General features: G+C 39.4%; 1 protein-coding gene across 2 annotated transcripts; it reads right to left on the reverse strand.

Annotated features, from left to right (window-relative positions):
- Positions 1-965: 965 nt before the first annotated feature.
- Positions 966-11,394, reverse strand: LOC127649446 (E3 ubiquitin-protein ligase TRIM41-like). Of its 2 annotated transcripts, XM_052134538.1 has the most exons (7): positions 10,760-11,394; positions 10,280-10,375; positions 9,974-10,207; positions 9,620-9,639; positions 9,406-9,533; positions 2,000-2,358; positions 966-1,905 (listed from the first exon to the last, which is right to left on the reverse strand). In XM_052134538.1, the coding sequence occupies exons 1-7, from the start codon at positions 11,348-11,350 to the stop codon at positions 1,843-1,845; spliced, it is 1,491 nt and encodes a 496-aa protein (XP_051990498.1). In that variant the 5' UTR covers positions 11,351-11,394; the 3' UTR covers positions 966-1,842. The 2 variants fall into 2 exon arrangements, with proteins under 2 accessions (XP_051990498.1, XP_051990497.1); XM_052134537.1 differs by having other exon boundaries at positions 966-2,358.
- Between the last annotated feature and the right edge of the window lie 598 nt (positions 11,395-11,992).

The following is an 11,992-nucleotide window of genomic DNA, read 5'->3' on the forward strand; positions in this document are numbered from 1 at the left end:
TCTGTGTTTACTTGGAAGTGGCTTTTACCCTGATGATGTTTTAACTAGAGCAAGACACACTGAAATGCCTTTTATGTGGTCAAACTCACATCTCACTTCACCATCTTTAATATATTTCCCCCAACACAAGCTTGAAATACAAATACACACTCACATCCTTGCCGCTTTAGTTTTGTTTAGTTTAGATTATTTCAATACATGAAAGTGCTAAAGAAACTAAAGATATTTGCCTCTCTCTTTTTATTTGCTCTTAGTGCAATACTTTGGGATAATATTTCATCTCTCCAAACTAACACAAAGCATAATTTTCAAATATGTTTTCTTAATTATTATTTTATTTTATGCAGATGATGCATTTATATATCTACAAGCAGATATATAACCCTGTCAGGGTTGGGGAGTAATGGAATGCATGTAATGGGATTACGCATTTAAAATATATATATATATTAGTACAAATTCCAGCAGCAGCAAAATCACTCCTTCAATCTCTAGTGTGTTTACTAAAACTAGGTTTCAATGTTATGATGGCACTTTTCAAAGCCTCTGTCAAATTGAGTCAATAAAAATTAAGCAATGGATATTGTTGGTGGTTACAGTAGTCACCAATTTACAATAACTGACTTCTCTAATTTACAGTTAAAACCAGTTGAAAATTTCTCTCAGAAGAAATATGCTAAAAACACACTGTGTTCATAGGAATGATTATAGAGAGTTCCACACATCCACTCAGGTTGTCTTGCAGCTTTAGTGAAACAATAGATTCATTATTATTTGACTTTTGGGCAAAGTGTGAAATAATCCATTTCAATATTTAATATGAAATCATTTCTATAATTGTTTCTAAAATTACAATGGTTCCACAGTTGTGCCATCATTTCAACCACACCAAACCATTTTGCCCCACATAAAGTGATGTTTGAAACAAATAAATGAAATTCCATATACAGTACATTTCCCTTGTGAGCAGTTTTTTTTATTGGCTGTCATTCCAATCCAGCTGTCGTTTCGCCAAATTACACAGTGTGAAAATATGTGTATATTAAGGACATATAAAAGGTATGAATTTAGCCTTAGCAATACAAAGCAGTCTGCCATTTTATTTAAAAAGATTTTAAAAAGTACATCATTACATTACATCATTGTAATTTCCACCACAGAATTCTATTAAACACAATACAGAATTTGAGATGATCTGATGACAATGACATGACAAATAGCAAATATCCTGTGATGCATGTACACCCATGTGTACTGTTGGACATTGTTAGTAGACAAATTAAATAAACAAGTGAGTGTGTGAACTTTTTTTATTAATGGATTTTACTTCATAGAAATTAACAGTGCTCAGTTTACAAAACACATAACAGAGGGGTGGAAAAGATGGTTAAAGAAGGGATTTCATTCTTCTGCATGCAAGCGTGATTTCATTGGCAGCCTATTAACAGTAACTGGGCGACAAAAAAGCAGCCAGAAGCAGCCAGAGATTTGCTCAAACCTGTTAACTATGATAATTTTGTATACAGATACTTACAGTGAGTAAGAAAGACAAACTCACTGTAAGAAACCAAACAGCTTACTCTGAAGACACGTGAAAAATGAGAGAAAGATAAATTTTACCCAACTTTATTAAATTTGTAGTGCAACAAGAATGACATGAGTTTTTAAACTTACTGAAAGTTCCGTAAAGTCATTTTTACCCTCTCAGCCTGGGGAACTGTCCATGTCCAATAGTACTTTGTTCTAAAAGTACCTGCATATCTTTACATGACCATAATTGAACTGCTGTCAATTTGAGATGTTTAAGTTACTGTCTTCGATCTGACATGGGGTTTAATACCCTCATCTGCTGAAAATCCTCCATTTTGTTCTCCACACCCAGGCAGAAAGCTGGATACACTGGACCTTGGAGGTTACAATAAAACGTATAAAGATGCTTCATTCTCACGGCATCATAGAAAGATAGGAAACCAATATCCACATCCAGAAAAACACCTACTAGTGTGGGGAGGCCAGTCACAGAATCTGAGAAGCTGAACTGAAGCCAGTCATGCTGGGCACAGAACTGCCTGCGGTTCCTGTTGTAGTGCAAGCTCCAGGACAGATCATTCCTGCCAAGAGCACAACCGAGACCTGAGCCCTGCTGACAAGCGTATGACACTCCAACTGCCCAAGAGTAGACCGAAGAAACATCAACCTCCCAATGGTGGACACCACAGGAGAATGAAGCTTCACCCATCACACAGTAAAGTTCTCCAGAACAAGGCCCACCATCTTCTGTCAGCCACACAGTGTTGCGTGCCGGGTTCAACTTGAGTCTGTGGTGTGCTGATACGGAGTTCAACACAATATCATCTCCTGGATGTTAAACAAGGACACACTTAATGAAAAACTACATAGAAACAGCATAAATACAGAAAATGTCCTTGTTACGACTGTAACCTTGGTTCCCTGAAAGGAGGAACGAGACACTGCGTCAGTAGATAATGATATGGGAAACTCCTCCCAGAAGTTATGATCTCTGAAGGCCTTAGAATCACACTAATCTATTGGCAGATGGTGCTCTACGCTCCACCTTTGATGTGCGCATCATTGTGGCATTTCAACCGGAGCACAGCAACATTGCACATGGATTTTTCAACTGAAGGGAAGAGTGCATCCCTCAGTCCTTTAACTGAGAAATCAGTAGTATGGCAACCGTATGCAGCATCTCAATTACTTTCAGGTAACTAAGGTTACAGTGGTAACCAGACCGTTCCCTTTCAAGTCAGTCACTTTGACACTGCGTCAGTAACTGACGCTATGGGAATTTTTTACCATCAGGCCATGCTATTGATTCATACAGATGAAGGAATTGCCTACTAGCCAATAGGTTATTGAAAAATAGGAAGGGAGAAAGACCCCGTTTACACCTAGTATTAAGATGGATTTCTGGTGATCCAATCACATGTGGTCAGCCCAAAATACATATCTAAACAAGGTCAGCGACTAAGGCTTAAGCCGCAACGCGTAGGTGTATCGGTCACCAATTTTAGTGCTAAAAGCCATGATTTAATAAAGGCTTTTTAACTTTTTTCTACACAATTCGAGTGCCTTGGAATATTTTTTTATTTTTGTTTTTGAGTTTAATTATCCCAAGCAACCAAAGAGCACCGAGATTTCACACCCTGTGCAGCACTTCTTTTGCATTCTTTGCTGTGATGAAGGTCTTAAATGTATTGTGATTAGAATCACAAAAACCACATACTAATGTGGTCAAAAACACATGTTTCCATATTGCATACGAGGTGTGATGCATGTGGCTAGAGACATTCCTATATTTTATACTTTTGCTTGATATTATACAAGCATATTCATGTATCCACATTTATGTACTCAATTATAATCAGAATATAATCATATACTTGACATTCATGAAACCAGCTTTTATGGCATTATCATTGTATTAAGATATTCATTGAATAAGGTATTCCTTCTATGTCCATCCTTGTATTCCTGTGCTGTATACATGTTACCAGGCACAAGCCTTATATGTTCAGTGTGTGTATTAGAGTACTTCATGCTTGTTCTCTATCCTTGTAAATGGTTTGTGCTTTCTGTGCCCAACATTCCTGTGAGAAACTGGAGTGCTGTTTGGGACAAAGTATACATTTTAGACTCTTAGTACATTAACTTGTTGCCCTTTTGACCTGATGAGGTTTCAAAGCTGAATTCAGAGAGCTAGGTGCTAACCTTATAGATGTTTTCATTTCATGCAATGTGCAGGCGGGAGTCTTGCACATACAGGATAAGACACACTTGTGTTAGGGCTGGCGTTTCCACCCGGTGCGTCAACATACAAAGTCACCGCAGCCTTCGACCTTCAGTGGGTCTTAACAATGTGTCCTGATGCCTTTGAGTTAACTTCAAACCATGCAAGAGGGTATAAAGACCTTAACCTTAACTTTTGGTCGTGAGAGAGACAAACAGCTCAGCTCTCTGGCTTTCCGCATCTAAATTCCAGCTTTGAGGCCTCATCTTGCTATCCGTACTTAAACTTCTTTCATTTAATTACTTAGTTCATTAGACAATCACGAGATATAGTATTGTTAGATTAATTCTAGTACTTAGTCCTTGGATATATCCTTAAGATATATCTACTAAACAATAAAGAACCAAACATACATTTTATTTATTATTACATTTATTCTCATTAATTCATCTGTAAATTAATTTCTAAATTGTAATTTCTGTAAAAATACAATTTGTTATTCCTTCTACAAATCATCTGATTTATTGAAGATTTTCCATCTGCTGGATCTCACTGCATCAAGGTGCAAACGTTAATCCATCCTCAATACATCCCAAAAGCAGTGAAGTGCCACCCATTTAAAGTTCAAACTTTGCCGGTTACATTAAAAGCGGATACATACACAATCATGAGAACTTCACAGATCTGACATCAGTGTGTCTGATGTCAACACTGATGAGAAGCACAAACACCTGGAGCACCTTTAATATAGGTAATTCACTAAAATAACAAATAATTCTGCTCACAGTGTATTGTGAATATTGTGCTCACAGTGCTGGTGTATTTGTAAAATACTTTGGGTAATACGATAGCAAATCGATGTAGACTCAAATAAAGTTAAATGCATTTAAGGCATTAACAGGACTTAAGGCACTGTCAACAGACTCTATAAAGTAAATTTTCACTGTATTGATCATTTATTTCACATTCTGTCACTCTTCTTACAAACCTGTCTTATGTATATGTGTGTTAGATTAGATTTATGTTTAGAATAGCAATAAAGTTTGTCTGCATTCAAAGATGAATGACTGTGGTATATTTTGATAAACAATCTCTGTTTCTAAAAGATTTCACTTCGAAGCTGTCCCTAAATACGTGTGATAGTATGTTCAATAAGCCATGAGAACAATATCACTCCAAAAAGTGAATCAATCATAATTCACTTATTAAAGCTAATTCCTTACAGTAGAAATTGTGAGTGGATACAATGAGACGTTGTATTACGCTTTTAATGGTGGAGAATTTATTCAGACAAATAATCTGGTTATTTGTCCTTTATCTCATTTGTAATGGTTGCCATTTATAATGTGTAATTCCATTATAAATTTCATTACCTAATAATGTACAATAAGTACAGTTTAATTTAGTTCATAGCTCACATATTTCGAGACCCTAAATTCCCTTCTAAACTTAGCATACCAAAAACCCTTACATATAACGGTGTGAGAATGATGGCACGCTAACGGTTCCCTTCTAAATGTAGCATACAAAATATCCTACAAAAGGTGACAACCTGAGCCCTGAAGGGAGTGGTCAAAACCTTGGGCCCATAACCTACTCAAGGGTTGAGATGGCTTTTGACAAGCCCAGTCCGAACTATAAGCAAGAGCCTTTGTACGATAAGGACTTAAGGTCCCTGACACATTTGACTGAAGACAAACAAGCAGCAGCACTCTTAAAGAGAGAGTATGCGCCAGCTTACTGCCTCAAGTGGCTTGAATGGGGAAACCACATTTAATACCAGCGCTAATTCCTACACTGTGACGGTAGTGGAGCGAGAGGACCTTACCCATCTCGCTTCTCACAGGAACTTACTGACCAAAGGGTCATGGATTTCTGCTACGGCAGCAACATACACTTTAAGCATGAACGAAGAGAGATCTGCATCCAAATGCTCATGTAAAAAGTGGAGCATTTACATTTATGCATTTGGCAGACGCTTTTATCCAAAGCGACGTACAGTGCACTTATTAAAGGGACAATCCCCACGGAGCAACCTGGAGTTTAGTGCCTGGCTCAAGGACACAATGGCTGTGGGGATCGAACCAGTGACCTTCTGATTAACAGTTATGTGTCTTAACCCACTACGCCACCACCACTCCATGTTGCCCTGAGCATCGCCTGCACAGGGCAACACGTGGGGTCCTCGCTGTCGGATGAACACCGGTCAGTGAAAACACACCATTTTAGGGCATATAGCAGCCTCATTGAGTCGGCTCTGGCCTACTGTAAGGTGTCAAGTGCTGGATGTGACATCCCATGAATGTCAGGTGGGTCAAACATTGTTTCCACAGCTCCTACCAGGGATGTCAGATCATGTCTCAAGCCTGCAAGATAGCAAATCCCTCAGTTGAATTATCCACAGGGGATCATCCAACAGCTCTATCAGCTCCAGGAACCAAGGGCAGTTGGGCCACTACAGTGCAAACAACAGCACAGCTGCCCTGTTTTCCTGAACCTTGCACAGCACCTGGTGTATCAAGCAGAAAGCAGGGAATGTATATTTGCATTTTTCTGGCCATTTGTGAGCTTGGGCATCCAAGACAGTAGCCAGTAGTTGATGTACATCACAGACGTGGCTCAGCCTTAGTTGAGCGAGTGCCACAAAAACATTTAGTAAATGTGTAAAGAACCAGGGACAAGATGAAGGGAAAAACTTTGAACAGTTACATTGCCCCTTTCGAAGGCAAATCTCAAGAACAGCCTGTGGCGAGGGGCTACTTTTCACATGAAGTACAAACCCACTAATACAAATTTGTAAAACAGACAGAATGGGATAAAACTGGTCTGAGTAACCACCTTGAACAGAGGTTTGTGAGTGTCCAGCTTAAACACCTCAAGTCCAGTATCGGCCGCAGCCTACCAACCTTCTTGGTATACAGAAAACAACGGCTGTAGAAGCTGGTATGCCCTCACATCACAATGATCAAATCTACACGTCCCGCACCGTGATGGAGGACAAATTGCCATAGAAGCGAGGCGGTTGCCTTGTGAACTGAAGTACATAATTGTGCATTACCATACTGGGTACCCAGCTGGAGACCCCCATCAAGCAGGCCCAGTGACTATTTGGTCAGCACATGGCCCACCCTTGGGAACCGGTTGTTCCATGCGACTGAGTCAATAGTGGTGGTGGACCTTGTGCAGCTGATACAAGGTCAGTCATGCTGGGCATGGTTGGCACCCTGCAACCCACCAATGGCAATATAACAGTCGCAAAACCGGAATGGTGTTCTCGTTCCCGGCATACAACAGGGGGGAAAGCGAGAGGGCTATCCTGAAAAAGCAGGGGGGTTTTTTTAGAAACCAGTCCACATACAAAACAAGGTCCTTTGTTCATGTTGTGACATTCTGGCCACAGTCAAAACAGGCATCTGAAGTAACCTATTGAGCAGAGATGGGACCAAGTCACATGTGCAAGTCTCAAGTATTTTTTTCTTGGGCAAGTCAAGTCACAGGCTATGTCAAGTCAAGTCCAAGTCAAGTCACCTTATTATTGTAATTTTACCTGCAGAATCTGATCATAATAAAGTGAAAAGACAAGATATAAGTAACTGTCAGTAAATTACAATACTCATGTTCAGTAAAATACATCATGGAATCAAACAAAATTGTAACTTCATAAAATTATTTATTTTTCACTTCTGCCAACAGTGTTTGAAATGTTTTCAATTTTCAACATTGAGTCCATAAAACAAATAACAGCTTAACATCCAACAGACTCCTCTCTGAACACCTCCCTCTCAAACACAGTTACGTACATTAAACTTTGTTACATTTTTTTCTCTCTCTCTCTCTCTCTCTCTCTCTCTCTCTCTCTCTCTCTCTCTCTCTCTCTCTCTCTCTCTGAGTATATCCATAAGCCTATTTTTACAATGTCTGTGAGTGGGGAAACGTTGAGGTACCAGCGTGTGTGAACGTCATGGCAACGTACAAAACAAAGTACCTCGCGCGGGAAACACTTAACGTAAATGCGCGTAACTAACGTAAATCAAGCAGGCTAGTATGCAGCATAAGACACGAAGCGTTGGCGAAATAAATTAATGGACAGATTTTTTTTTCCAAGAAAACTTCTTGCACAAAATAAATTCAAGCACTTTCAAGGACCTGTATCTATGTATGTTTATTTTCAAGAACTTTCCAGGGCCTTGAATTTTATTTTTCAGATTCACAAACTTTCAAGGATTTCAAGGACCCGTGGGAACCCTGCTATTATTACATTAGCTAACTACCAACTAACCAGATAAAATTAACAAATTGACAAGCACTTACTGGGCAGAATGGCTCTTCAAATGGCGGACGAAATTGGAGGTTGTCGTCTGGCTGTCCGCGATCTTAACGTTGCATGTCTTGCAAAGCGCTGTTCGTCTTTTGCCATCTTGATAATAATTTTTGAAGCCGAAAGCGATGACCCTCGGTAACGTTACCCCTCCAGCTGACATGTTGATGTGTTTATCTGATCTAAGTTGGCGTGATGTGCGTAAGGTACGAGAGGGCATGGCTGATGATAGCCTATAGTGTCGTGATCCAGTCATGACAAAACTATTCTCAGCCTGCGCTCCAGCTGGATCAACTTTATTTTTTTAAATAATTTACATATTTTATATTCAAACTGAAACATGATGTGATTAACACTCAAGTCATTCAAGTCTTCGTGTCTCCAATCAAGTCCAGAGTCTTTAACTTCCAAGTCCGAGTCAAGTCTCAAGTATTTTATTTTTTGTCAAGTCAAGTCACAAGTCATAAAAATAGCGACTCGAGTCGAAGTCACCAAGTCACAAGTCCCCATGTCTGCTGTTGAGGGATGCGAACAATTCAACAACAGGGAAACGAAAAGGGCCACCAATGGAACCACAGAAGCGCTTACCAGGCCAACTTGAGGCTGGAATAAAGCATTACGTATACCTCTCAATTCTAAAATTGCAACATAGCAGTGTTACGACATATCGCCAACAACAGTAAAACAAGCACCAAAGTGACAAGCGTCACTCCACCAACTCGTTCCTGGGTTCACGATGGTGGGGAATGTGAGAGGGCTGCATTGAGGACACAGAGATGTGCGACTTGAGGGTCAGGGACACAACACTGTATAAGTCTTAATTCGCTGCGTTGCAACACGGCAGTCTTCTGGCACATCGCTACCAAAAACTCGTTCCTGGATGGCTACAGCAGGGAAAGTGAGAGGGCTGTTAGATGACATTGAAGCACCTCAAATCACTGTGTTGCAACATGGCAGTCTTCTGGCATGCGGTCAACACCAGCAACTACAGGGCAAAATGGCCACAGGAGGAGTATAGTGGAAGGATAATGGAGCAGCTTTAGCTTTCAGAAAGCAGTACAGGTGTGCAAATCTAAACTGTGAAGTAATGAGTTGGTCATTCAGAGCATGATACATGTTATCGCGACCCTAAAGAGAAAAAAATCTGATGAAATGGCACTGCACGTCCATATGACGTGAACAAGCGCCGTCTACCAATCAAGATCAGAGCTCGTAACTTCTAGAAAAAGCTTTCCAGCTACTGAAGCAATGTCAAAGTGACCGAAGGAACCAGTCTTAAACAAAGTTGTGACTATCAGTATTATAAAAAAATAAAAAAAAGGAGGAGGATTCCTACCAGCAAATGTCTTACGGATGGACTGGAACAATGGGGAGACTTTTGACGCAGCTGTAGGTTTCACATTATTCCAATCAACTGCCTCGGAGATCTGATTCGCACAATCTTGTTTATCAAATAAATCAGTCCTTAAAGAAAAAAAAAAAAAAAAGAACTATCAATCTGAACATACAAATTGTAAACACTAATTTATGCAAATTTAACAGAAGCTTACCAGTCTGTGTTTTTTATAGTCTGTTAAAGGAAAAAGGACAATTATGTTCACAACAATAATTAACCAATAACAAAATGCAGCACTGAATATTAAATGTAAAAAATATCAAATGTAACATTTTTTGGCAAACACTACCCATATTCTGGCATTTTGGTATTATTAAAGAAGACCAAAATAAAAACATTTTATAAAAAGGTTTATAATAGCAACATATTCAGTTTGGAATTAGTCTAATTAGTCTCAGTTATCACTCTTTTCCTCCCACTGCATTACTACTTTTGAGTCTTAGTCTTGGTATTCATCGCAAAAAAAAAAAAAAACAAAAGCCAGCATTAACCAGCATTAGCAGCTCACCTGCAGTACCATCAAAGGGTCATGAAAGCTTTTGGCCTGAATCAGAGCTTCTTGTGCCTGCAGTAATCTACTTCTCAACCTGTTCAGTCTCTCTGCTCTCTGCCTCATGCTCCGGTCCTCTTGCAGCAAGTCCACCGAGAAACGCTTCTGCTGGGCTTTCTCTTCAAAGTCCAAGAACATTTTGATCCTGCTCAAGACCACCGCACACTCTCGCTGCCTATTCTCAAGACCCTCCTGTGTGAAAATAATCATTAATACATTGAAGGCAAAAAGAACAATCCATATTTTACTTCAAATATAACTTACCTTAGTGGTGGATGATGTTTCCTCAAGTTTAGAAAGTCCAGCTTGAACTTCAGACAAATTAGCTTTGATATTGTCCAGTTTAACTCGGCAGTCCTCCTGTGTAAATGGGAGTTTTAACAGGTGATCAGTAATAAAACTTAGATTCAACTTTCCAAGTTGAATTCCATGGAATAACAATAAATAAAATGCTACATTATAATGCCATTACGTTCAAGTCTTTTATGTCTTGGTGTACTCAATACGGTTTATGAAGTGTATACTGTGTTCATTTGATGTGCATTCACTGTCTTTGTCTTAGTTCTAATATTGTGAGCTTGTAGTGGAAAAATATATTTCACAGGCATCCCAATTTAACTTGAACTTGTCTTGAAATCCCTGATGAGCTTCATTATCAGCAACAGCTCAACATGAGGAAATCTGTGAATATGACTTCATGATAAACTGTCAACTGAAAACGTTTTAAAGGAACATTTGAGTGACCTTAAAAGAGTCCAGTGAATCCGAGAGTTTGACCACATTGTGTCCCTGCAGATGTTTGGCCTCTGATGGTAACATACAGTACACACACAGAGCTGTGCCATCAGTCCTGCAGAATAACTCCAGCTCTTTCCCATGTTCCTTGCACAGTCTACTGGAGTTGGCCACTGGATTCACCAGCACATGCTGTCGTAGTGTGTTATTCTCCAGATGTGGCATTACATGTAAAGTGCAGTAATACTCTTCACAGTTCACACACATTTTCTCCGCAGTCAGTTTCTGTTCACCTTTACACACACTGCACATAATGTCTCTTTTACTCTGGTATTTCTCAATGATGTTGTTGAGCACCGTGTTTTTCTTCAGATCCACTCTGGAGTCACACGGAGACAGACACAGAGGGCATGTGTAATAGCGAGTCATGACGCGCTCTTCGTCTTCATCTTCGTCATCTTCTCTCTCTCTCAAAGATCTCTTCAGCTCATTCACACACTGCTCACAGTAATTATGACCGCAGGGTAAAGTCACCGGTTCAACAAATATATCACGACACACTGCACAAATCAGCTCTTCGTCCAGACTAAAAGAGCTCATGATAACAGAATAAAATGGTCAACTCAAATGAGTCACAACAGAGGACGCACGTGTCTCAAACACATTAACCCGTTTCCTAAATTTCAGCTGTTCTGGGCGGGGTTAACTGACCTTTTAATAGATCACTTAAGAGGTCTCAATAATTAATCTTCTATTTTGTTTTCTCAATGTGTGTTTATTGTAAATGTGTGTTTTCTAGTGTTAGTATTCAGCTATAAATTATTATTCAGGCCACTGCTGAAACATCTTTATCACGTGGTATCTGTTACTTTTCTCAGCGCTGGTGAGGATGCATCAATCACAGCCGTTTGTGATTATTGGATAAAGCTATTTATAACCATTTCTTAGAGATTTCTGAAAATATTTCTGTTAAATATTCCTAAATAAAAGTCAAATTTTCTTAATTAATCTACAAGTTTCTTTTCTTCCAGAGACATTAAACCTCTCAATTTTTTGACACATTCAGCCTTGTTGTTTTACGTCATACTTTTCATACTCGTTTGCTTGCTCCATCCAATAGTAGTTTCGCGACGTTGTGACGTCATACTCTAATACAGCCAATGGCAACCGTTATTTAAAATAGACCAATGAAATCCCTCGAGTTTCACTGTGGTGGCCAAGTTGGCTAGTTTTAATTCCAAA

The sequence above is a fragment of the Xyrauchen texanus genome, chromosome 9, assembly GCF_025860055.1.
Source record: "Xyrauchen texanus isolate HMW12.3.18 chromosome 9, RBS_HiC_50CHRs, whole genome shotgun sequence".
Lineage (NCBI taxonomy): Eukaryota > Metazoa > Chordata > Actinopteri > Cypriniformes > Catostomidae > Xyrauchen > Xyrauchen texanus.